This window comes from Scleropages formosus, chromosome 8 (assembly GCF_900964775.1).
Source record: "Scleropages formosus chromosome 8, fSclFor1.1, whole genome shotgun sequence".
In the NCBI taxonomy this organism is placed as follows: Eukaryota; Metazoa; Chordata; class Actinopteri; order Osteoglossiformes; family Osteoglossidae; genus Scleropages; species Scleropages formosus.
In genome coordinates, this window is record NC_041813.1 from 959,804 (window position 1) to 986,603 (window position 26,800).

Genomic DNA, 26,800 nt, shown 5'->3' on the forward strand with positions numbered 1-26,800 from the left:
CAGGGACAGAACCACTCTTCCACTGCAGGACACTTGCACTAGCCCACTTTCCCACTTTCCCACTTTCCCACTTACCCTTGCACAGCAACACATTTAAAGCAGACAAAACAAACCTAGGCAGCAATTAAAGAATTGCTGAATCATATAGCGCCTTGCTCTGCTTTGATTTAATATAAACTAACACATGCAATGAATGCACACCTCAGAGCATAACTGAAAACTTGTCTCTGTGTTGGGAGGGATATGGCAGAATGACAGTATTTTGGAGAATTTATGGAGAAATAATGAGTAGGAATGTGGACAGGATGGAGAGCTGGATCAGTACTCATGGGTACCTCTGAGGCTTGCTGACTTCATAGCTCCTCCGAGTGGAGAGCTCTGGGTTCCACCTCTTCGAAGCGCATGGACAGCCTGCCCTGAAGTCATTGCAGCTTTCAGGAGGTCTACGGCACAAATAAGCACAGCTTGGGATGTGATTATGCCGAACACAAACGCTGCCAATGTCAACAAACTGGTGGCGCATTGCTGTTGTAAATAGTACAGTGCGAGAATTAGAGCGGTGAAAAACTGGAGACGGTAAAAATGCAGAGGCCGAAAGAGCGAGGAGATGCTCAGCCGCTTCCAGGGGTGGTGCGGGTGCGTTCTGCACATGCTTTGTGCAACACCTACTCTCCACGAGCCTTTCCAAGTGGCGCGTGTTGCTTTGGAGGGTTGTGTGCCACTGGTTGAGCACGACGGCCCGGACTCCACTGAGACTGAGCAGAAGCGCCGTCTCCACAGGCCTCTCCAGGGACAGCTGTCCTGCACTGCAGACAAGTAAAGGGAAGAGTGCCGAAGTCAAGTCAAGTAAGAACATAATGAAAGACGGTCCTTGAGTGTTGCGCAATTTTATGGAGAAATGCTCCTGTCAACTAACAGAACAAATAAAATACAACACGATTTGGAACAAAATAAGACACGTGGAACAACGATTCAATGTCATCATTCATCAGGCAGCGAGCATACTGAAGTAGAGGTGCATATAGCGTATACTGTAAAATACTGTAAAATGTGTACGCAAACACTTGTCTGAATGTCATGAGTGTGACACCTTGACAGCAGAAAAATGATCAGAGACAAAGAGAAGTTACTCCACCGACCTCTTCTGCTCATCTCTCCTTGACTGCCTGACTGCACTATCGCAGCTCTGAACAAGGTCGAGGAGGATGACCATCTGGCAGTCTGGAAAGCACAAACAAAAAAAAAAAAAAAAAAAAAAAAACTTTTGAGTGTATTGTACGTTTCTGTGTACAGCTGTACAGAACTGTTACCTCTGAAATGAAGGAAAGTCTCATTTTATTTGCTACTCTTCACCCTCGTTCCCTTTTAATATTTCGACAATAATAAGTTCAGAATCTTCAATCAGGCATGTTACAAAAACGAGACAAAACCATTTCTAGAAAGATTCACTGTGTGTGCGTTTATGCGTGTGGATCCCAGTTACTGACGTAGCTCATATCCAAATGAACATCCTACACCTTAGAATTCCTTGTCTCTTATCTTGGGCTACCACACAACTGCTGTCCATCAATAGGTTTCACAGGATGTGTTGACCATTAATAGGACACATACTGATTAGCAGCGAGAGAAAACCATTTTGAAACACAAACACTGCTAAATCACCACATCCGTGAGACCTCCGGCAATGACATCAATATGTCTGCTGCGGTGGATTCAGCCCATCACAGCATGCTGTCACTTTTTATAAAAGTAATATTCATAATCAAAGTCAGCTGTCATTAAAGGGAAATGCAGTAACTATCTGGAGTGTGAAATGTGTGTCAAAGCTCATTGAAGAATCAGAAACCAGAACTTATTCTACACATAAATATACAATTATTACCTGTATACAATTAGACTACGTACACAGAGAATATGACTAATTGTTTTGTTTGATAACTGACACTTTATCCATATTGACCCATTTATACAGCTGGCTACTTTCAATGCAACAATTCAGGGTTAAGTACCTTGATCAAGGGTATTATAGCATTAAATGGAAGTTTGGGTCCAACAAGCAACTTAAAAGCGAGATGTTCATGTCCTTAAATCACTACACGACTTAATGGCCTCAATGACAGAACTTGAGCATGAGTTTAGAAAGATTTAGTTTCAACGGCTACAGCTGCAGCTACAACTGCATCGCACTCTTGACTTGTGAGGTTATTACTGATATGGTATTTGTCACTGTTTCCAATTTGGCATTTATACCATTTCTTTCACTGCGTTTCATTCAACAAATTACTGTGTGATTCAGTCCAAAGGGAGGACATAGATAAAACACTGCAACGAATCTATATGAGTAATTCTGGAATTTTCTCATGGATCCTCTGGCTGTTGCAGAAATGTGTTAAACTGAAACCCTACTCCCCAGTACCACAACACCAGAGTATTTATACTTCAAAATATTAATTACATGTTCTGAATTATGGGGTTTAATGTAATGCTCTGTCTGAAGCATAAACAGAGTGCATGTGTAAATTATTATGTTTACAATTAAACTGATTCCATACAGACAAATTAAGGAACGTTAATGAAAACAAAGCAAAAGAACATGTGAAATGTACTTGGTACCTGAAACGTTGAGGCCAACAAGCTTGGAAGGTGGAACAATGGCTAGAAAATGCTCCAGTCCGCTGAATATGAAACCACTCGCACTTGTTAACCACTGCTGTAGCTGGGCAAGGCTACAAAAATCAAAGTCAGTTACTTACAATAATGCAGTAAAGTACAATACTTCTTATTGCCAACAAGTGCAATTCTAAACGAAAATGTACTGCACGTGAAAAATGTTGCACATGTCGAAAGATAGAAGCTTCCTAAAAAGTACAGCCTGCTCTGGCCTCTTTCATACAGAACACTTCATACCACTCAGCAAATCAAAGTAGTAAGACATTTAATAAAGTAAATTACTCTGGAGATCCTTGAAGTGGAATGAGTGAGCAATGGAAGCAGCGCTGGGGAGGCAGGGACAAAAACCATACACTCCTTACATACGATTAGAGTGGGTGCGTAGAGTGGTACTAAGAGTCGTCACTGCGAAGATCATCTGTTTACATAACACGAATTTTGGCATTAAAACCAAGCTAACGATTCGCAAAACACGCCACTTACGATGAGGACATAAGGAAGACAAAACATGGAAACATGAACATCTTGTACGGAACAGGGCCACAGGGTAAAAGACAAGATGTACTGTTACTATGGTGCCCCAGAGACTTGTGTTTCTTACGTGTTTCAGCAGAGCTAAAGATCACAGTTTCGTACTTATGTACCTATAAAAAGAAATATGAACATTTGTTTTATTTTTTCCAAGAAAAAGATACTAAGCTGGTCAACTGAGAAGATGCCAACGAGGGAAAAGGAGCACACCTAGCACTGCGGTATTCGGGTATCTTTATCCAAAGCCTCATGTGGTAACATCAGCGAGCTTTTAGCGAGAGCACACTGGAAACAACAGAGCTAACCAGCTCCAAGGGTTGTGTCGGTGCGTCTCACCTTGGGGTGTACTCGGAGCCCGTGCAGCCCTCCCAGAGAGCGGTGAACTGCTGGCTGTACTTCTCCAGGATGTGCCTCATTCCTTCCACAGGACTGCCCACTGGAAGAGCCCAACATCAACAAGGCACGTTCAGAAGCAGCAACTGAAAGCTGTAAGACGGTAATACGGCGACAGTGCATTTTAATTACAAATTCATAAAAAAATTTTTTCAAATAGAGGTGCACCAAAATAGCATTAAACTTACAAGGAAGCAATGTAATATACAGTATCCCCCGTACTACGCCAGTGCTGTGCTATTCAAATATTTATGTGCTCACCTAAAGCAAAACTTTCTCTGCTGAATGAGATAGCACGGAACGGCACAGCAACATTATGCCAAACAGTTTCTCCGTAACAACCCAACCCTTTTACAGTAAAATGCACGATGTCAAGACAAAATCAGATCAATACTGATTTCATACTGTAAACTTAGCTTTGAACCCAAGATCTACAGATGGCTGAAGCCTCATCAGGGGCTTGTGAGATACATTCTGGGGAATTTAAAGCCATATTGGGCATATACTGTATGGAATTTAAATTACCGCAGTGAATATGAGTATGGGCTGATAACACTACATAGAGTTCATTGAAGTCGTTTTGGAGAGAAGTGTCTGTTAACAAATAATGAATAAATGTACATGTAAATTAAGCCTCTTTTAAGACCAGAGGGTACACCAACCTAAAAGCACTGAATTCTCATTTTACGTAGGAGGATATAGAAACTCACCCGAAAAACCAGCTTCATTGTAAGGATCTATAACATCTACAGAAGTGCATCAAGAAAAATACACTGCTCCCAATTTCGCTGATTCGAAACAATGGTTTCATTTCTACTTGCAGCTATTAGTTTGAAACAAAATGCATTGAGAACAGAACTTGAAATGGTTGCATTTTTTTGTTTATTATTGATTTAGCTATTGCAGAAACATTCCAGTCATTAGCTAATACAACTTTTTGACTGTAATTTTAAAATGACGAAACGGTCACTTTCTCGTGGTTAGTTTTATTGTGACCTCGGTGGCAAATGGGACAGAAGCAGGAGGATGAGGTTGAGGATATGATCTTTTTTTAATTTTCAGTCATTTTGAAGTATTCATGTTAATAAAAGATAATAAAATAAAGTTAAATGAGAAAATAGAAAATAAACACTATGACCCTATGCTGTCTGAGTTTATGAAAATTAAGTAACTAAAATTCATACAACAAATGTTCAGTTCATTAGTTTTAACTGACATTTTTGATACAATGTAACTCATAAGTAGAGATGGATTAAGTGGTTAGACTTACAGTTACAGGTATGCACAGATTTATGGCCCCAGTTGAGGTACAAACGCACATTTGAATAAAGAATAAAGCTTAAAAAACAAGACAATGATGAGTATGAAAAGAAAAAAAATATTGTAGCTTTATGCCTCTGCTGTATCATCGTTAACCGAAATAAACAATAGAAGGATACATTTAAAGCTGTGGGTGTCAACAGGGAGGCCTTCTGGTGGTACAACTCGATTTACTTGCAGCTTCATCATGTAACAAAGGAAGGTAATCACGAAAAGGCAAGAATTACTACAGCAACACCTGATATGCATATTCATTTAGTAAACATGAAGAAAAACAGAAATATGGATACATCCTTTTAGGGTTAGGGTTAGTCTTTTTAAGGACTTTAAAGCTTTGGCAATATACAGAACTCAGCATTTGAGTTAAAAATTTGGTAAAAAGAAACAAAGTATTTGTATGCAACTGTGAAAGATAGAAGGAATGTAATTTGCAGCGCACACAGGATCCTTATTACAAGATGTGACTGGCCAACAAGGTGTACTTTAAAGATTGAGGAAAGGAAGTGAATAATTAATCGTTCAAAGTGATAATAAACGCCTATATTCATCATCTATCTCCCTGTGCCAGGTTCATTTCGTCAGCTTACTTTCATGGACTGGCCTTGATCTCCTTTCCCTTTCGCTGCCTTTCCACCTTTTCCCTCCTTTTTGTTGTCGCTTTCAACTGCAACAGATGGGAAACAACAATTATTACTGCAATTTTGCGACTGGATATTTCAATGTGACACCACATCTGTTCCTGAAAAATGACATTCAAATGTCACAGAAATTTAAATAAATTCACTTATAAAGAGTAACATGAAAGAATGGATATAAACATAAACTCGGAAACGCAACATGGAATATCAGACTTTAATTGAAGGAAATCTTGGAGACGGAGTCAATCGTACGTTTCTAAATGAGCAACAGCTTCGGCTCCATTTTTCCAGCCACTGGAACACTGTTAACATCAGAGATATTGCAGAGCGGATCTTTGGTGGAAACAGTACGAGTAATTATTGTAAATTTTGTTTACAACTTGTGTCGACTCCCTCGATGAGTTTGGTAACGTTAACCTTTAAACAGCCTTTAAAATGTCTAAAGGATTCAACCTTTGTAGACGGTCCTTTCTCATACGGCAAAGGCAAGAACTTGATTTACATTATTCATGCTGTAGAAAATATTAATTTCAGAAATATTTTAAATACTTTTCAGCAGTGACGTGTTGACTGAGTGATTCAAAAACAGCAAGTTATTAAACATTTGCCATTTTCACTAATGTAATGCATGATGCAGCAGAGTAAAGCAGTTTTTAAAGCAGTGGATGATTTTTCATATGGTGAAAAATGTGATATGTAATAAAATGAAGTTTGGAGGGGTTAAATTGTCATTTTTCAACCTATTATGAGTCCGCAGTAGAACGAGGGGGGACACATAACATTTCATTCCGGTCAGACCAAACAGAAGTCAAATAGTCAAATGCTATTTAACATCCCCTTCCTGTGGACTAGAAGACACGGGGGGGCAAGCAGAAAAATGCGACACCTTCGGGTAACTACTGCAAAGGGTAGGGAAAGGCAAGAAAACAGAAGGTCCAGCGTATACATGATTTAAAAATGATTCAATGAGCACGTTGCTGCACCTGTTATTTTGTTATTAATTCCATGTTGCACATTTTCATTTATTCTCCTGGTTTACAGGAAATTGATTTATGAGAAGTCAAGGCTGTCAGTAAGTGTTTTTTGTACTTTAAATTTAATTTCCCAGTTATGAGAAATGCCAATTAGAAATTCTAATGAAAAAAGCCACAGTCCTTTCTTTGTGTTACAAACTACACACAAGGTGTGTGAGACACATCGACACATGAGACAAGACAGGAGCATCTCTCCTTTCCCAGCCAGTTCTCAAGTACCCACATGTTCACATGCAAAATTTCCCCTTTGAGAGAGATATTTATCTTTTGGGTTTTTTTAAATGTAATTAATGTTTAAAAACATTTCTTAAATTACTCAGCCTTGTTAGGTGGTGATATGACGAGCAGGATACTACTGAAAATGTCCTCATTTAAATAATCAGATGATTTAGCAAATTTGGGTAAAAGATTGCTCACATTTTTTGGGACGTGGACATCATAATTTTCCTGTTCAAACTAACGGCAATTTAGATAATGACTTATGGAAATTCACTTTTAGAAGCCGTTTCTAGGAACACTCATAAATCACCGTGCTTTACAGTTAATTTCTTAATGTGTTTTTTTCATTTACAATATGAATATGCATTAGTATTTAATTCTAACATAATAATAATGAATTAGAATGAATTGAATACAAAAACAGAGCATTGCGCCATATGCCTTGGTCTAAATTTAGTAATATTTTACATGAGGATATGGAGCTGCTGAATAAGCCCTTGCTTGCCATTACATGTTTTCAGGCTCCGAAACTCCTGATTATATCAATGCTGGACAAGCGCTTCATTAGAGGTACCGTAGCTCACGTACAGTCCGAACACTGATTCAGGAATGGACCGTTCCTGTCATTTCCCTCTTCCCTGACTGTGGGAGTAACCGTACACATACCGGTCTCTGTCTTGCTCAGGCGGTTGTGGAGAAACTGCAAGGAAAAATCCCGGGACACAGAGCCGACGTTCTCGCCCTGCAGGATACCGAGTGCCTCCAGGGGAAGTGTCATCAGCTCCTCATCCACCAGCAGGACCACGTACTCCTTCAGATCTCCTGCATGGAAACAGTCACTCGCAGCATCGCGATATACTGGATACACACAGCGCTGTGAAACCCATACAAGGCCCAATGGTCTCACGGGGAGGAACCCTGCGAAAGGACAGCTCAGCACTCGCGACGCCGTACTGCTGCTGTTCACAGTGAAGTGACCACCGAATACCAGCCAAATAAGAAATTCTGGTCAAATATACAGTGCCAGTGTCACAGTGACAGTAGAGCAACAATTATTGCTCATATATGCAGCAATAAGCTACACACACTTATTTGTTAAATAATGAGGGACAAGTCATAAGCTTTTTAGAAGTGCTTCCAAACTAGTGATGCATTTATTTAGTTAATTTAACAGTTTTATATCGTTGCTCTTGCCAATATTCAACACTTGCACCACACTAAATAACTGAAGGTCCACTGGATAGGATATGTACTTGGGCTGCAACTGTAATCATCATCAGTAACATTAACGACAATAATAAGCTTCAGTAAAGACAAATTCAGTATCAAATTCAATTCAACGAATTCATCTCAATACAGAACGGTCTGGCCTTTGACCCTTTTTACACATTAAGTGTACAGATAAAATTGCCCTCAACAGTTTCACCAGCTACGACTGAATAAGTACCAGATTTGTCTAAAATTGCCGCTCAACTGCAAAGGCACTCGATACGCTGATCAAGCGATTCCTACACGAAAAGGAAATATGTGGTGTAAGGAAGACAGTGGAGCACAAAATGCATGCATGCTAACATCTGGCATTAGGAATAAAGTGCAAGGTTTTACGAGCAGCAGCAGTTTGGAATTGTGAGAATGGATGTGAAACAGAAGTGCTGCTCATCAATTCCTCACGATCTATACCATACATTGATCCTTCCCTGCCCAGTAAACCCAAAAAGCACTGGGCCTCTGGACTGGTACGCACCAGGTGGACCTCTGTCGGGGCCCGATTTCTCCTCCTTGTCTTTAATCCTGGTGGAGTCCGGGACGGAGATCGATGGAGTCTCCAGTCTGCGCCCGAGAGACAGACAAAGAGGATCAGTGGCTGCGTCAGAGATCTCTCACGCCAAACAGGATGACGCCGATCTGCTTGTGTGTGTAGGGTTACTGTATCCTTGTAGTGTCTTCATTTCTCTTTCCTCCTCTCCCAGTTAGATAGAGAGAAAACTACGTCTCCTCATAAAAGTTTAACTGTCAGGTCTCCAATCAAACTGTATGCAGTGAACACCAGTTGTGTCACAAACACGGACAGAGATCGTAAAATGTTTCAACTCATATAAAATGCAAAAATTTAGAACTGGTAACCGGTAAAAGCCATGAAGAATAATATCCATCCATCCATCCATCCATCCATCCATCCATCCATCCAAACAAAGGCTACAATGACCCACAGTCAATAGTGGTTAAGGCACAGCGCAAGGCTGGGTACACCTTAGACCAGCAACAGAAACCAGTGTAACACAGGACTCTCTCTCTCTTACACACACTCTCACACTCTCACAATGCTGTGCTGTTATAACGTCTGGACTTCACCTCCTCAAATAACAAATGAAATGCTTCGCACCAACATTCAGCAGGAAAAACTGAGCGCAGAGGAAGGAACATTCCCCGCCGACGTACCTCGAACACGGAAAGTCTAACTGCGAAAGAACGGGCTGCAAATAGTCCTCCATTTGCTCTAGAATGGACTTAAAATGAGGTGCAGTTTTTGCGCTTGTAATATTCACCTTTGTGTAAAGACAAAAAGGAAGAGAACAGGTTAAAAAAACACTTGGCCCGTCACACGCACACATTTAGCAGATGCTTTTCTCCAAAGCGACTTACAGTGCCGAGGTTACAATTATTTACCCATTTATACAGCTGGGCAATTTTACCGGAGCAAGTTAGAGTAAGTACCTTGCTCAAGGGTACTACAGCCGGAGCTCGAACCTGCGACCTTTGGGTCCAAAGGCAGCAACCGCTACGCTGCCAGCTGTCCTCCGTCCGCATCTACGTGTGTGTACAGACAGACAACTATCCCAGTTTTATACTTTGGATCCTGTCACTGCGTGAAGGCCCTGTACTTTACTGTGCTTTTGAGCTGTTAACATCTCGTTAGAAACAGCGAGACGTTCTTCAATCAAGACTATTCGCAAAAATAACACGGGCCGTACTCGCATTTCTCATTCCTCACTCCTCGCTTCCTTGTGAGCAGACGGCCAAATAGCGAACAGCATGTTCTAGCAGTACTGATCATTTATTCATAAGGAGGGTAAAGAAACAAGGAGAAAATGCCAACGATTCATAACCCACGGAGGCTGGAGCTGCGGCGAGCTCCGGCACCACGGCCGCTTGCTTGTACCGCTCCTTGAGCAGATGCTGCATGGTCTCCTGCTTGAAGGAGCTCGCTCTGGACAGCAGCCTGGAGAAGGCCTCGGGGTTCACGGGGACCCTGGCCACCGCGCTGCAGGCCAGCGTACCTGCGGATGATGAGAAGCGGCTGTGACAGGCCCCTGGGCCGGGCGAGCGGCAGCAGCGGAAGGCGTCCTGCCCTCCTCCGTCCCGACTTCATAGGGCAGCTTGTGGCGGCATCTCCGAGACTCACTAGCGAAGAAATCCTCTGGCATGTCAGCAAAGACGCTCTCCTCCCTCACGGGCATCTCGGAACAGTTTGCATCGAGGGGCAGCGGACGAAATAGGTAGCGCGCATGAAACAGGAGCCTAACTCTGACTCTAACTCTCCTATTAGGCTGCCTGTCCATTAGTAGTGTGTGTGATATCTGGCAGAGGTCTGACAATCTGCACATTCATTTGTGAGTTATTAATGTGACGTGAGGCAACTGACAGAGTCCTAAGGAGGCAAGACAGCGGCCGAATTGCAGGTGCATCGAGCACGAAAACTGCAAGACTGTTTCGTGTGTCAAGGGGAATCGGGCCCCCCGTGAACCCGTCAAGAGAAACTTTATATCCCGAGCTTCGCGAATCTGCAATTTACGGCAGGGCTGCCTTTCGGAAACCACCCGTCTCACCTGCATCTGGACAGGTATATCTTGTGAACGTGTCATGAGCGGCAGTCTTGAGGAAGTCCTTAGGTCTGATGATCGCTCTGCATGGTCATATATCGGCCACCCCATGGTTCAAACATCAGTGTCTCGTGATGCTCCCATATTCCAGGAAGATAATACAGCTATACACACGAGCTAAATAAATGCAGTGCCTTCCTCGACCTCCCCAGTCATGAGATCTAAACATCACTGAAGCTTCATGGGAACATCTGGAGTGCAGAGTGCAAGCTACATTTCTACCTGTTGCTGCTTCAGATTGTTTACTGCTGTCGTGCTGCACTGTTGGTGTCGGTCCTTAATATCCGTCACTTAAATCTCACTGCTACGTCTCATGAAACAATAGGTTTTTATCATTAACAGGTAAAACGATTAACATTTTGTCCCGTTGATGCACATCAAAGAAGTACATTCAGAGACAGTGTAACCACAAGTATTACGGGTCCTTACCGGTCTTTCCCTTTTGACGTTCATTTGACTTTGTTTTCTCAAAAAAAGCGCCATACAGAAGACATCTGCAAAATGTAATGTTATTTCAGAAGATGAGTGTTAAAACATCAAGCAGATGCAAATAAGTTTCAACAAGACAAGATTGTAAACATACAGCTTTCTGTTTAAATAGAATAGGAATTCAGAGTAGAATTAACTAAAAACATGATTAAAAAATAAGTTGTTTTTTTTTCCCATACAATCCTGTATAAAATCTTTTTGTTACTATTTCTAGTAACTTGAAAAAATAAAATACTGATCTGCTTTAATAAATTAAACTTGTCTCACATTATACGGCACCTCTACCTGCAATGATTTATAGCACAGCAGAGAGCTGGAACCTACCCATCCTCCGTGTGCTGGAGCAGCAGGATCTTAAAAATAGGAGGCAACTCATTCAAAATATTGAGGTGGTTTGGGCTGATGCTCTGGTTTCGGAAGGCCTGCGGGGGGTCCAGCAAAAAGAGTGGCTGCCGTTTATTGACTGTACCTTCACTTCCTCGCACGCTACGAAATGAATGGGGTGAAATGCGGCAGCGCTCCGAACGGCAGCACCTTTGACACGTTCAGCAAGGTGTCCTCGACGCGCTTGAGCAGCCTGCCAGCTCCCTCCTCCTTCATGGCATCCAGGTTGCTCTGCACATTGAGCAACGCAGCCAGCTGGGAGGCAGCGGTGTCAGCACAGGCGCGTCGCAACACTTCGCTCATCACAGCGGAAGCGCAGCAGCTCTGCACCGACACAGTTATTCCCCCAAACGTCAGCGACGACCCCAGTTCGTGCATTTACTGACGCAAACTTGACTTTGTACATCCTACAAATGTTTGCGATGTGTTGGCCGGTCCTTTGTCATACATTTCATATGCAATCTGCGAAAGTGCTCGCAGTCCGCCGTCAGGACGGAGCGCCGCGTCACAATAAATGGCATCGTATTGTACTTCGCTGCTACGCTCGCTCGTCGCTCAGACGATGCTCTCTTCGGAGGCACCTCCGACTGACACGCAGCTGCGTGATTCGAGGTTACGTTCCTTGCCCAAGGGTACACGTGCATTCGCACAAAGGCCCGACCGAACTCGTGTGCCTACATCTGTATGCAAAGCCATCCCTCCGTACCTGGTACAGAGCCAGATATTGACCAGCAGAGCTCAGATCGAACTGGCCATAGCATTCCAACATATTACGGCTGGCATCCGCCAGGATGCGGGTAAGTTTGTGCTGGAGAGACAAGCCGATAGCCTGGGCAAGCGTCTCACTCGCCTGGGCCAACAGCCTCTGAGCATCGCTGCGTCTTTTCTGTAACACGAAGACAAATCCACACACAAATGTGCACAAAGCAGTTCTTCAGCATCTCACAGAAATATCTCATAAATGAAAAGCTCTGCAGCACAACTTTCGTTTGATTACTGCCCGTCTGTCGCTACTTTGGCACAGAAATCTCAGCAAGATTGTTTTGACTAATACATTTTTTTCTTGTTGTTCAAAGGAAAGAAGAGAATACCGTGGTACAGCACAGCTACTACATGATCAGGATGCTTATGATACTTTATTGTACTGTATGCTAAATGATGAAAGTGCAGCACAAACCAGGGAAACACACACACACACACACACACACACACACACACACACACACAAAGATAAGGAAAATTTTGTACCTGCATCTCAGCAGCTCCGGATAACTGCTTTTTCACTTTTTTCACACCAAGGTCCTCACATTTTCCCACAGGACTCATTGGCTTCTGTTCACAGTTGACCTCAGGCTTCAGGACAATTGTAGAGTGTGTTGACAAAAGCACAAATGTAAGACACAACGACAAGTGTATGCAAAGATTACACTCGTGCCACAATAAAAGACACAGAGTATTAGAAAAGCACACTGCATATTTAAAATACTCCACCAGACCTTTATAGGTGTCCCCTAGATGGAAGGGTAAAATTTCCATCCGATTTTCACTATTCCTCTATCTAATGGAGCTGGTAGCTGGTAAATTGCTACTGCAGTCATTGCAGGTGATCTAGCTCCATGTGATGTTTTGCACAACATCTAGCTTACACAGGCACCATGGCTTCTACCATGTATTGAAGCTGCGTGCCAGAGGGACGAGTGAGAAAAGAGGAAAGAGAAGATGGACATCGAGCAGAGGCCTTAGAGAGCAGTGAGTCAGGCTTGTAGAGCTGAGTTCAGTTTCTGCTCCTCTACACTTTGTAAAGGTGGACTCATTTTCAACGCCACACGTCACGTGCAAATTATCTACAGGCACAGCTCCACTCGCTGAAACGCCATCGAGAGACATATCCCAAAGTTTTGACCTCATGTGGGGAGTTCCTTAAATGAAGTTTTTGGTGAAAGAAATATTTCAGTGCTATCTCCAGAGGGCACAATGTGTGCAATATTGAAATATTCAAAAGTACACTTTTGCCAAAGAAAGTAAAAGACCAGACTATCAATCCACCCAAGTTAAATTCCCATGAGATTCACCAAATGGAAATCATGAGAGAATTTAAGAGATGGTCACCTTAGCTTTGAAAAGGTAAGGAATTTCTACGCTGTCACACCCAGCAATCATCTCCAAGGTTGCTTGTCATGGTTCAACACTGTCAAGAGTTACTACCGTCAGTTGGGGGTTCCAGTTAGAAGAAAGATACAAGGGGTCCTTCTGGAGCGCCAGCAGTTGGAGGCATCTCCCCAGCATGCACAGGGCCTTGGCTCGAGTTTCCACGTCATTCACAGAGAGACTAGTAACAGTTTCCAGCTGGGCCTGTGCCACCTGTCCCAGGGTCCTGCTTGTGCTGAGCCACTCCTGCGGAAAGGACCGAAAGCTTGGAGCACCGATCCTCGAGGGGAAAATCACAGATGCTCACACCTTGCTCACATGACGTAAGATGGGAGCCAAAACCCATCGTTCGTGGCCGGAGATTTCCGTTTGGAACCAAGAGCCCATTGTTGTGGTATCAGTGCAGTGTGTGTGTGTGTGTAAATGAGGCTCACTACAGCGCTTGTGCACTGGTGCCCCTGCTCACCTGGGATGGCGATCGCCACTAACACACCCGTCTCCTCTTTCTCCGAATGCCCTTTTCATGCCACCGGGAGTTTCTGCTGAAACCTCACGTAAAATCGGTGTCCATAGCAAGTGTAGCTGCAGCATTTCTTAAATTCTTTCCACAACGACCTACGGAAGGTTCCACTACCACCCTTACTTTATTGCACTATCCCCTGTAAAATCTGCTGACATTTCTGTTTATTGAACTGACTGCAGCACTGCACTTTATCCGGGAGCGTTTTCGGTTTTCTAGCTTCTTGTCGTCACTTTTCTACTAGTAATAGTGTACTGTACAGTATGTTGTCCTCTATGTTCACGCTGCGGTCTAGCAGAAACGCTCTTTCAGTCCTGTGTACGTCCTAAACGTACAGTGGGAATGGCAATAAAATTCACTTTGACTTTTCATACTGTCAGAAAAGGAAAGCTGTGTCGGCTACGGCATCGTGGGCGGAGTGGCGTCACACTACTGTAGTCATCATGCCAGTCAACTGGACAATGCAGTCAAATATTGCGTATATGTGTATGTTCACTGTTTATGTTGCACAGCTGCAGAGAACAAGCACAGATTTTCTGTACACTTGTGGTTGCGGTGAAGTGACAATAAAATGAAATCATTTCATTTCAATAACTGCGGCCGTAAAGCAAGATGCAGCTCAGGTGGACGGGACGACTCTCCGAATCTCGACTTTCTCTGTCAAAGCTGCAGAGCCGTTTTCCCGGAAAGACACCACCGAGGGAGCGTTCTGAGCTCTAGAAACGAATCCCGTGTGCCGATCGGCTCCTGCCAGCCAACATACTTACGTTTACACACACACACACACACACACATTTTCAGAACCGCTCATCCCATACAGGGTCACGGGGAACCGGAGCCTACCCGGCAACACAGGGCGTAAGGCCAGGGGGGAGGGGACACACCCAGGACGGGACGCCAGTCCGTCGCAAGGCACCCCAAGCGGGACTCGAACCCCAGACCCACTGAAGAGCAGGACTGTGGTCCAACCCACTGCGCCACCGCACCCCTCTTACGTTTACATTTATTTATTTATTTATTTGTCAGATGTTTTTCTCCAAAGTGACTTCCAGTGAACTCTACGTAGTGTTATGAGCCCATGCACCTTATTCACTGCAGTGACTTACACTGCTAGATACACCACCTACACTGGGTTACTTATCCATACATCAGTGGAACACACACACACACACACACACACACTCACATGTTCCACAGATGTCACATCAGGGGTGGTCCGCAAGAAGTCTTCCAGCGTTCTCTGCACCGAGCTTTTCGAGTCCTCTGCCAGCATTCGCTGCCTCTCTTCCACGCAGAGCTGCTCCAACATGTCGAGCGCCAGGCCTGAGAGAGCCAACCTGAAGCGCGTGAGCCTCCTCGTCGCAGGCAGGCTCACGGAGCGACTCTACCGTGGAAGGAGAGCAAATGGTCCCTGAGCACTGGTGTAGCGGTGCTGTGAGTGTGCACCACTGTATTATTGGCTTCCTAAACGAACCTTTGATTTTTCACACATTTTCGTGCAAGGTTCGGTTTTTATTACGTTAATCCATGTAATACATTTCAGCTTGTCACTTCCTCCATCTTACTTTCATTTACAAAAAATTTCAGAAGTAACTGTAGAGAAACTACATTAGGACCCTTGGATTAATCCAAAATACTACATCTGACATTTTATTCCCGAATGATCAGACTCCAAAGTGAAATAGTGAAACCCATCAGACTGCTGTATAACGTTCCGAAAAGGAACAAACTGTATCATACTGGCACCATCTATTGGCAACAGTAAGAATTTGTCGACATCACATCACTTTACATCACTTTACATCACTTTGCACTGATCCCACAGCAGCGATTGCCAGAGTGTCTCAGCATCCTCTCCAAATCTCATCAGGGAGCAAGTTGCACTTAAACAGATAATTGTCTTACTGGATTCCATTTAAATTAAAAAAGGAATCCCATTATGTTTGCAAAAGTATGAAATTAACTTTTTCATGGTAGCACCCGCAGTACCCCAGCGACGAGCTCGTACAGCCCAGCAAAACATATTAAATCAAATCCGACGTTTATGCATAGTCACACTTTTTATAGAAGAGCAGAATAAGTTTAATTCTAATAAACTTGTAGGCAAACAGACTGCAGGCAGTTCCATTAAATGAAAATGCTGATCCATTCACTCAGTAACGTCGCACTCGAAACCTGCTCTGCTCTCGTGTTTTAACCATGCGCTGGACTCTAACGCTGCTGCCCAGGTTGGAAGCACGAGGTCTGGCACTATGTCCATTTGTTCAGGCCAGTATTTTGTCACAATTATCCAGACAGAATTAAGTTACTCAGAGCCCAAATGAAATGCTGTTTATTGCTTTATCAAATTCAGTCCTGTCTTTCTGCAAAATTCCAGTCCTTAATATGTTGAGAGGGAGACCAAAATGCCATATGGCACAAGCAGTGTCCACGGGCAGGAGCTCAGAGAGCCTCGGCACCAAATTACATTTCCGGCCGAGTGATTCCGTTTCTTCTCGTAAGCTCGATAACGTATTCCTGGCTCGCGTAGCATTTCTAAACCAAGTTTGCTTTACTGGTTTGTGCCTGCAGCGAACAGCATCGCCAGTGACAGTTCAGAGACAAAATGCAGGTATAAAAGTGAGCGGCATCAACAAAATCTCAAACGGCAACTTGAAAACGCGAGATTTTTGTTTTTATTAAGAGCAAACCCATCGAGAACGGTTTTAAAAGCAGAATAAAAACTGCGAGAATAAAATGTACCTCCTGAAGGGGAGGCAGACTCTGAGCGTAGAGGGACACCTCCTCCTGCACAGACACGGCCTTGTGCATCGAGAGGTACGCGTCCAGCGAGTGGCGCCGTCGTAGCTCCGGGTCTTCGGTGCGTTTCGCAACGATTCTTTGAGAGGAAAGCAAACAAACGAGAAAACGGGGATGGAAAGAGAGGCCGAGCAGCGCACGGACAGACGACGAGGGGGCGTGAGGTGAACGTGTACTGCGGGAGAGTACAGTGTGCCGAAAGTCACGCAGCGAGTTTTAAGAAGCAGCATTTCCCGCTCTGGCAGACTCGTATCCACATTTTTCAGACAAAGACAGAAATACTGCTCTAGTCCGAACTGAATTTTTCAATGAATGGTACAATTCAAGTCATGTGAGATTCAAAACACTGCTGCATTTCAGTAATCTCCAGAGCATAAGTGTTACCAGAAATGCAAAATAATCACGTTTATATTGCATTTGCTTCATAATAGGGAAAAAAAAAAAAGAGTGCGATTTCAATTGAGCCGTGACTCAGCTGGACGCACACATCACAATCGTTACATTACCTCACATCAGACAATTAATTCCTGCACTGATTGATTCCAAGCTTCAAAACTGACGAACGAGTCACACGCAGTAAGGCAAACACACTCACGCACGTAAAAGCACACTTCTCAACTTGCTCTCAACCACCGTCTCCAGTTTCACTTGTTCGCTGAACAACGCAATGGAAACGAAGCGCTGCCACTGAAACCCACGAGCGGACCAGGAGCTGCAGGAGCCACACCGGGGTTCAGCTGCTGCTTCTAGGACCTCACGCTCACCTCAGAATGTCTGCATGCTGAAGAGCAGCTTCTGCCTCCTCCTCTCTGTGTCCAAGGGTGAGGAACTCATTGCTGCTTTGCTGCAGAATGTCACAGCTCTCCATTAAGGTCTTCCTAGAGCCGGTGTCCAGACTATCGCCAGGGTGACGGACACTGACCGACTGCACCCGTAAAACCGCTCTTCTGGAAGCAAACATTTATGGGAACAGGAATAACTGTATTTATTAATGCTTTTGGAAGATGCGCACTACAGCTCACCTCGGCATCACATAAACTATGTCGATTGCATAGAATCGTTGTGAAGTCAGGATTTAATGTACGTTACAGTGTTGCACTGTTTATTCGTTACTGAGAAAAGTAACCGAGAGAAGAAATCAGTCTGACAGAGCAGTTGAACCCGGAAAGCAAAACTGACTTCGGGAGGCTCACCTGGTCTCCAGCGAAGCAATCTGGAATTTTAAAACTTGATTTCTGTTCTGCCTCTCATCCAGAAGTGATTTCAGAACATTGCTAGTGTGCTTCAACACCAAACATGCCTGTTGAGGGCAAATAAAATACAAAAGAAGACAAACTAGATGGTAATTTATCTTGTAAATGTAAAAGTTTAAACTCTATAAGCATATATAATAATATACATTAGTACGTATTTTCACACAAATACATACATATAATATATAATATATATACACACACACACACACACACACACACACACACACTTTTTTTGTGTAAATGTGAATTTTATGGGAGGTGCGGTGGCACAGTGGGTTTGGCCGGGTCCTGCTCTCTGGTGGGTCTGGGGTTCGAGTCCCACTTGGGGTGCCTTGTAACGAACCGGCGTCCCATCTCCTGGGTGTGTCCCCTCCCCCTCCAGCCTTGCGTCCTGTGCTGCCAGTTTAGGCTCCGGTTTGCTACGTCCTCGCTTGGGACAAGCAGTTTCAGACAGTGTGTGTGTGTGAATTTTACGGACAGAAACATACACTACTTACAATGGGTCACAAAATGTATCTAGCAGTGTAAGTCACTACGGTGAATAAGATGTGCGGGCTGCTAGTAACACCACATCGAGTTCATTGGAAGTCGCTTTGGACAAAAGCATCTGCCAATGAAGTCACGTAACCATAATACATTACAACGAATACACTGTTACTATGGGGTACGAATCCTAAGTGAGGATACTAAGCTCCGATTGTTGGTTTTACCTGAGAATGGTTCTCCGGACCACCTAAGCCCCCCAGGGCTTTTGCCAGACACATGGATAGGTTGAACCAGAAGTCCTCATCACCGCTGATGGCCTGAGCTGCTTCCAACAGGGCCAAGGCCTCCTTGTGTTTCTGCTCCTGATTCGCCAGCACAGCGAGGAGGTAAAGGCTCTTCGCCTCTGCAGCGTGGTCTCCCAACTCCTGGGTTACGGGGCATAAATCCCGTTGTCCACACCAGCACAGGTAACAGTGAAAAACTATAGTGATATCAGCTCTGACAGCAATGGTACAAGACTGAAAGAGGTAGAAGCGAACAGCGCATGAGCTTCTGACAACGTGCAATCCCTTCAACCAGGTCAACAGAAAGCTGCTATTAATGCTTGTCGGGTGGGGGATTACTGAAAAGAAGAGCTCTTCCTGCTGCCATTCCACTAACCTTAGCAACCAAGTTGGCCTCTGCCAGCAGGATTCTGGCCGTCTGGTACAAACCCACACTAAGGCATAACGCGGCCTTGTCAATCCAAATGTGCTGAGTACAAGGTCCCCTGACACTCCTCAAATTCACAGTGGCATGACTAGTCAAAGGCTGAAGTGGATCCTGCAATATAGAAATAAGACAAGGAAAAACAGACATTTGGAACAAATTTATCACCTCTAAGGTATTCAAGTTAAAAGAGGTCAAAATAAACCGTTAACTGCCTTGCTGTCTACTTCCTACTGATACTAATACAGATACCACTAGATATCTTTCAGTGGAGATGTAAATAACTGTAAGGAGCTGGGTAAAACTCACGTAGTAAGTTCAGCCATAACTTGATTCAGTTAAGCAGAAAAAAGTACCGTATTTCAAAAAAGTTCCAACGCGAGAAAGAACAAAGACTCACCCTGTCCGGATGTTTGCCGTCAGGGCACATCGGAAATACTTTCTTCTTCGTATGAAAGACAGCTTTCCGACACCTTCAACAAAATGTGCTTCAATTTATATAATCACAAATCAATCTCATGGGAGACAAAATGATGAAGCAGTTAAAACTATGAACTTTAATAGCTATGTGACAAAAATAAAGTAAAATAATTACAAAATGAAAGAACAATGTGTATTCTGCTGTCATGACATACCACTTACGGGTGTCTGTGACCAAAGCAAATGGATTATTTTGCGTTTGTTAACTTTATTCATTTAAGAAATGAATAAATGTTGCATAAAGCAGCTGTTGTGAACTAGGAGGCACTTTATCATCATATCTTCAAGCCATTGTGAAGCCTAGTTTTAACAAGAGTTTAATTCAAAACCCCAGCCCACAATGTCGGGAAAGAGAAGAGCACACGTACGCTATTTGTTCATCCTCATATATGAATTTTGAACCGACACACTTCTCATGGTACGCTGCTGATGTGGTCAGGCCTAACATAGTGCAGCACTTTGCAATCCTGAAACACAGGAAAATGTAACTGGAATTGCATCTTAGACTGTACAATGTAAGAGGAATATGAATTTTATTCCTGCCCATGTTTCTACTGATGGTCAGGCTCATAAATACTCTATGGTGTAGAAATAATCGTGTGATCAGAAAAGGTCAAGATTTCTATTGTAAATAAAATGGTTGAAGTTCACTGGCATAGGAGGATGCTCCGTTAAAGGAAAAAGATGCTGGCAGGAACGTCAGGATGAATGCAATGATGGCCAAAGTACGGCTACCTGAGACGATACAAATCTGAGAGACTCTTGTTGTCCATCAAGTCACGAGAAATGACTTCTGCAAGATGCAGGACTGGTAGAGTAAGGTGCGTCAGTGCTGAGGATTGCAGCTCTTTCACCAGGAGTTCCAGGAAGAAAACACTTTGTGTCTGATTATTGGACAGCAAAAGAGTCACACTAGCACAAAACAGCAAGCAAAGATGGACGTAGAGGTTGTCCTACATCCTGAGAAAGTATATGCATTGGACAAATTCCAGTTGAGACGCTCACCTGATTGGCGATGCTGTGCTTGTTGATGGAATGAAGACTTTTGTCAGACCTGAACGTCTGCCTGACCAGCTTAGGACAGTCATACTGAGCCCACTCCTCTGAGCTGGATGGCACAACATGAACGATCACTTTCTGCTTGGGCTTCTCTTCAGCTGGCGGCGGTACGGGTGACGGGTGCTAAGCAAAGACGACAATGTTACCCGAAAGAAAGAAGCTCTACAAACTGTATTGCACGCACTTTATGAATGGAAACAATCTCCCTTCTAATTATAAAGCTCTAACAGTGTGTGTCTAGTTTTTCTTTAGGCACATCTGTGTCTATCCATCAGTCCATCAGGCAGCGTTTATCGGTAACACTTGTCCAATGCAGGGTCGGGGTGGTCCAGAGCTCATGCCAGAATCACTGCATATGAGGCAGTCCATCGTAGGTAAAGCACATACACGTTCACTCACTTGTACACTAAGAGCAATTTAGAGTCTCCAACTTGCCTGGAACACATCGGGAACACATAGGGTGAACACGTAAACTGCTTACTGAACTCGATTCAAACTCGCGTCTGAACCCAGAGTCCATGAGCTGTGAGGCATCAGTGCTGTTTGCAAGTTTGTTTTGCAAAGCCACACCGTGCATGATTGTTCATATGGTTTGCTTTACATTCCCAAACAAACGAAGGAACATTTCTAATTTCGGAGGGAAATCTACTTTGGCTGCAACTTTACTTTATTGGGTAGTGCTGTATTAAAGTATTCAAATGACCCAGATGAATATGCACTGACAACTAAATTGCCCTGAGTGTATTTACTTTGTCATACAAGTACTTATCACACCCGAGAGACCAAGCTCGCTGTGATGGACTCGGGAAGCCAATGGCTCTGTCTGGAGCAACTGCCAACCGGCGACTAATGTTACGCATTCGTCTTAAAACCGTTCATGTGAAGAACAAAGAAAACTGTCGAGAAGAAAGATGTCTGTCAGGCACAACCTCTTTTGACTTTTTTCCTTTGTCCTTCTTTGTTGGAGCTGATGGTGAGGACTTTGAAGGAAGAATGGGATCCTTCCCTATTTCTTTGGCAAGTTCATTCACAGTCGCCAAAGACACCTGCCATTACACATTGCACACCAGAAACACATTACAAGTTGCAGAAATGCACCAAAGTAACTAAACACTAAGTATATATACAGAAGACAGAAACGAGTGCGTACTGCACACGCGTGTCAAGAGTGTTGAGATGCAAAGGTGTGCAACGAATGTTCGGGTCCCACAGCCCAAGCGTTGAATATTAACACAACACACTCTACGTTTGTATCTAGCTCCTTGTCAGATGCCCTGATCAAGGTTTTGTCGCATATCTTGAAAGACCCGAAAGTGTGAAATGTGCTACTTTACAGTCCCTCTGCTCGTATCATCGGTACCTCCCACATCTGCAGAACGTAGTTGTAGGCCAGGAGACAGTGCTGGCGGTAATGGCTGGAGGCCCTGTCCACCATGGTGGCCAGCAGCGTGTGGGCTCTAACCAGTCCATCCAGCTGCTTCACATCCTTCAGGTCACGCGGAGACGGACTGGACACTGCGCCCTGCACTCCGATCTGCGACTGACACTTGACGGGTCTCCGGGCTGTCTCTTCGCTCAGCAATTCTGTCATCGGGAGACACGGATAGAAAGGTATGCAAAGACCCTTAGGCGCTCCGGAGGAATTCTGTGTAACACACACATATGCTCACATCGCTACCACCTCTGCCTCTTCAATGTAGGTGAATAAATCATAGTGGAAAAAGTGAGTAATGATAAGACAAAAATAAACATGATACAGTAAGATGAATCTTTCATTAAATGCTTTTCTTCCTTCAGTTTCCAGTGCTGCCTGACACGGTACCAAAAACAAGTGGAACACATGAGCCAGTGAAGCAGAAAGCAGAGAGAAAGTGAGAGCGAGAGGAGGAGGGAGGAATCCAAAATCCAGAAACAGTTATGAAAAATCCCCAACAACCACCCCGCCAGAGTCAGCCAGTGTCTCTCGCATCTGCTAACTCCAAACCCCAACCCTAACCCTAACCCCAGTGGTACCTTCACCCCAGACCCCACTATACATAAAATAAAAAGAGCAACCCTCCACACAAGCAAAAAGCACAATAAAAAGTAAAAAATAATAAACCCTAACCCAGAAAAACATATATAAGTTCTCTGACTCTATATATGTATGTGTGTGTGTGTATTTTTAGTTAATACTAAAATAATTTCTTTGCATCCTATCTAAAATATATTGATAGTCACAAATGACAGAAAGCAGTAATATGGCATTAAATGAATGAGGAAAAGCTGATCATCTGAAGCATTTCACATCTGCTTTCCAGCGTAAATACAGAATAATCAATCAGTATTTTTACTACAATACATTAATGTCGAAAATGAGAGCAAAAAGGTAACAGCACACAAATACAAACAGAGGTTCTCTGGCATTTATTATATGTAAAAAGCACAATAGAGTAATTACGCTTATGGACACCGCTGTCCTCCTCTGTGCTCTCACATTTGGCCAGACAGGACACGGTGTCCCCTTACTGAGACCTGGTGTGTGTGTGTGTGTGTGTGTGTGTGTGTCTGTGTGTGTGCGCGCGCTACCTGCTACTCTTATACCTTCTGCAGAGCGACAGAATACACCTTTATTCTGCCTGTCACTGAACGACAGTCATTCAAGCTGCATCACTGTGACACAGCTGTGGGAAAGAGCAAATACCTGCATGGTGAATTTTTACTCTTCCAGCCTCTTTAGTCCTCGGTCGGCCAGAGCTGGATCCGGGTTTTTCTACGAGGGGGGGGGGGGGGGGACAAACAAACAGGCGCGTCACGCTTCCTTCGCACAGCGACTGCTGCAACGTATAGTGAGGAGGAGCCTCGTCCCCCCGGCACCGCAACACGCCGCTGCCGTACCGACGCTCTCCTTCTCCTCGGCCGGCGCGTACAAGAGCAGGTCGATGGCCCACTGGACCTGGTGAAGGGCGTCCGTGGCGGGGAAGTGGTTGCAGTGCAGCCACTCTCCGAACTCCAGCAGGTATTCTACCTTCTGCCACTTGCACTCAGGTGTCTGGGAGAAGGGCAACAAAGACAAAGTTTCAAGATACATACCTACATACGTCGATATTCGAGCCAAAGTATCTATACACACAGAGGCAATTCTGTACTCTAAGGATTTTCTGGGCTCATCTGAGCTACATTTCTCCAATAACTGAAACCTAATATAATTAATATCATACATTTTTCATACAAAAAAAACATTTTCTTGACAACATATTTCATGTTCAATTGAGAGAAAAGCTACTTAACATAATTAGTTTTATTCCCCACTTCGTTAAAATTACAGTTACATGTATGACCTCCGTGAACCGCCACCTTATCGTGGTGGAGGGGTTTGAGTGCCTGAATGAGTCCAGGAGCTATGTTGTCTGGGGCTACATGCCCCTGGTAGGGTCTCCCATGGCAGACAGGTCCTGGATGACAGACGAGACAAAGCGCGGTTCAAAAACCCCTTATGAAGGAAAAAGCAAGGCGTCCGTTTACCCCGCCCGGTATGGGGTCACCGGGGCCCCACCCTGGAGCCAGGCCTGGGGGGGGGGCTCGCATGCGAGCGCCTGGTGGCCAGGTCTATGCCCACGGGGCCTGGCCGGGCTCAGCCCGAAGCCATAACGTGGAGCCGCTCTTCGGTGGGCTCACCACCTGCCGGAGAAACCGTAAGGGGCCGGTGCATTGTGAGTTGGGCGGTGGTCGGGGCCGAGTGCCCGGCCGACCCAAACCTCGGGCGCCAACTCTGGTTTTTGGGACTTGGAATGTCACCTCACTGGCGGGGAAGGAGCCTGAGCTGGTGCGGGAAGTTGAGAGATACCGTCTAGATATAGTCGGGCTCACTTCCACTCACAGCTTGGGTTCTGGAACCACTCTACTCGATCGAGGGTGGACTCTCCACTATTCTGGCGTTGCCCAAGGTGAGAGGCGGCGGGCTGGTGTGGGCTTATTAATAGCCCCCCAGTTCAGCCGCCATGTGTTGGAGTCTACCCCGGTGAATGAGAGGGTCATCTCCCTACGCCTTCGGGTCAGGGAACGGTCTCTCACTGTCGTTTGTGCTTATGCGCCTAGCGGCAGTGTAGAGTACCCGGCCTTTTTAGAGTCCTTGGGGGGCGTGCTGGAAAGCGCTCCCACTGGGGACTCTGTCGTTCTACTGGGGGACTTTAACGCCCACGTGGGCAGCGACAGTGATACCTGGAGGGGCGTGATTGGGAGGAACGGCCTCCCTGATCTGAACCCGAGCGGTGAGTTGTTATTGGATTTCTGTGCTAGTCGCGGTTTATCCATAACGAACACCATGTTCATGCATAAGGGTGTCCACCAGTGCACTTGGCACCAGGACACCCTAGGTCGGAGGTCGATGATCGACTTTGTAGTCGTTTCTTCTGACCTTCGGCCATATGTCTTGGACACTCGGGTGAAGAGAGGGGCTGAGCTGTCAACTGATCACCACCTGGTGGTGAGTTGGATTCGATGGCGGGGGAAAAAGCTGGATAGACCTGGCAGGCCCAAACGCATAGTGAGGGTCTGTTGGGAACGTTTGGCGGAGGCCCCTGTCAGAGAGGTCTTCAACTCCCACCTCCGACAGAGCTTCAACCAGGTCCCGAGGGAGGTGGGGGACATTGAGTCCGAATGGACTATGTTCCGCTCCTCCATTGTCGGTGCGGCGGTTCGGAGCTGCGGCCATAAGGTCTCCGGTGCCTGTCGCGGCGGCAATCCCCGAACACGGTGGTGGACACCGGAAGTAAGGGATGCCGTCAAGCTGAAGAAGGAGTTCTATCGGGCCTGGCTGGCTCATGGGACTCCTGAAGCAGCTGACAGGTACCGACGGGCCAAACGGAGCGCGGCTCTGGCAGTCGCCGCGGCAAAAACTCGGGCTTGGGAGGAGTTCGGTGAGGCCATGGAGGAAGACTTTCGGTCGGCCTCAAAGAGATTCTGGCAAACCGTCCGGCGACTCAGAGGGGGGAAGCGGTGTTCCACGAACACTGTTTACAGTGGAAGTGGTGCGCTGCTGACCTCAGCTGAGGATGTTTTCGGGCGGTGGAAGGAGTACTTTGAGGATCTCCTCAATCCCTCCGACACGCCTTCCGTAGAGGAAGCTGAGGCCGGGGACTCGGAGGGGGACTCGTCCATTACCCTGGCTGAAGTTGCTGAGGTAGTCAAAAAACTCCTCGGTGGCAAGGCTCCGGGGGTGGATGAGATCCGCCCCGAGTTTCTCAAGTCTCTGGATGTTGTGGGGCTGTCTTGGCTGACACGCCTCTGCAGCATCGCGTGGAGTTCGGGAACGGTGCCTCTGGACTGGCAGACCGGGGTGGTGGTCCCTCTTTTTAAGAAGGGGGACCGGAGATTGTGTTCCAACTACAGGGGGATCACACTCCTTAGCCTCCCTGGGAAAGTCTATGCCAGGGTACTGGAAAGGAGAATCCGACCGATAGTCGAACCTCGGATCCAGGAGGAGCAATGCGGTTTTCGCCCTGGCCGTGGAACACTGGACCAGCTCTATACCCTCACTAGGGTGCTGGAGGGTTCGTGGGAGTTTGCCCAACCAGTCCATATGTGTTTTGTGGACCTGGAGAAGGCATTTGACCGTGTCCCTCGTGGCATCCTGTGGGGGGTACTTCGGGATTATGGGGTTCGGGGCTCGTTGCTACGGGCTGTTCGTTCCCTGTATGACCGGAGCAGGAGCTTGGTTCGCATTGCCGGCAGTAAGTCAGACCTTTTCCCGGTGCATGTTGGACTCCGCCAGGGCTGCCCTTTGTCACCGATTCTGTTCATTATC

General features: G+C 45.3%; 1 protein-coding gene across 6 annotated transcripts in view; it reads right to left on the reverse strand.

The window, feature by feature from the left end:
- cfap46 (cilia and flagella associated protein 46) overlaps nucleotides 1–26,800 on the reverse strand; it is a 53,700-nt gene that overhangs the window by 1,659 nt on the left and 25,241 nt on the right. For 2 of the 6 annotated variants that reach the window (XM_029254185.1, XM_029254183.1), the window contains 32 exons: nucleotides 23,893–24,046; nucleotides 23,699–23,767; nucleotides 22,376–22,599; nucleotides 21,945–22,061; nucleotides 20,962–21,138; nucleotides 20,692–20,840; nucleotides 20,325–20,423; nucleotides 19,877–19,949; nucleotides 19,429–19,590; nucleotides 18,993–19,193; nucleotides 18,220–18,326; nucleotides 17,791–17,973; nucleotides 16,970–17,105; nucleotides 15,414–15,611; nucleotides 13,765–13,953; nucleotides 12,808–12,912; nucleotides 12,266–12,445; nucleotides 11,710–11,883; nucleotides 11,500–11,597; nucleotides 11,116–11,180; nucleotides 9,917–10,083; nucleotides 9,245–9,351; nucleotides 8,550–8,635; nucleotides 7,472–7,627; nucleotides 5,502–5,578; nucleotides 5,034–5,094; nucleotides 4,305–4,340; nucleotides 3,538–3,637; nucleotides 2,614–2,726; nucleotides 1,140–1,221; nucleotides 670–806; nucleotides 336–443 (listed from right to left, as the gene is read on the reverse strand). In XM_029254185.1, the coding sequence (XP_029110018.1) occupies nucleotides 336–443; nucleotides 670–806; nucleotides 1,140–1,221; nucleotides 2,614–2,726; nucleotides 3,538–3,637; nucleotides 4,305–4,340; nucleotides 5,034–5,094; nucleotides 5,502–5,578; nucleotides 7,472–7,627; nucleotides 8,550–8,635; nucleotides 9,245–9,351; nucleotides 9,917–10,083; nucleotides 11,116–11,180; nucleotides 11,500–11,597; nucleotides 11,710–11,883; nucleotides 12,266–12,445; nucleotides 12,808–12,912; nucleotides 13,765–13,953; nucleotides 15,414–15,611; nucleotides 16,970–17,105; nucleotides 17,791–17,973; nucleotides 18,220–18,326; nucleotides 18,993–19,193; nucleotides 19,429–19,590; nucleotides 19,877–19,949; nucleotides 20,325–20,423; nucleotides 20,692–20,840; nucleotides 20,962–21,138; nucleotides 21,945–22,061; nucleotides 22,376–22,599; nucleotides 23,699–23,767; nucleotides 23,893–24,046 (4,090 nt within the window). The remainder of the gene's footprint in view (nucleotides 1–335; nucleotides 444–669; nucleotides 807–1,139; nucleotides 1,222–2,613; nucleotides 2,727–3,537; nucleotides 3,638–4,304; nucleotides 4,341–5,033; nucleotides 5,095–5,501; nucleotides 5,579–7,471; nucleotides 7,628–8,549; nucleotides 8,636–9,244; nucleotides 9,352–9,916; nucleotides 10,084–11,115; nucleotides 11,181–11,499; nucleotides 11,598–11,709; nucleotides 11,884–12,265; nucleotides 12,446–12,807; nucleotides 12,913–13,764; nucleotides 13,954–15,413; nucleotides 15,612–16,969; nucleotides 17,106–17,790; nucleotides 17,974–18,219; nucleotides 18,327–18,992; nucleotides 19,194–19,428; nucleotides 19,591–19,876; nucleotides 19,950–20,324; nucleotides 20,424–20,691; nucleotides 20,841–20,961; nucleotides 21,139–21,944; nucleotides 22,062–22,375; nucleotides 22,600–23,698; nucleotides 23,768–23,892; nucleotides 24,047–26,800) is intronic. The other 4 variants (XM_029254186.1, XM_029254184.1, XM_029254188.1 and 1 more) reach the window with 4 other exon arrangements.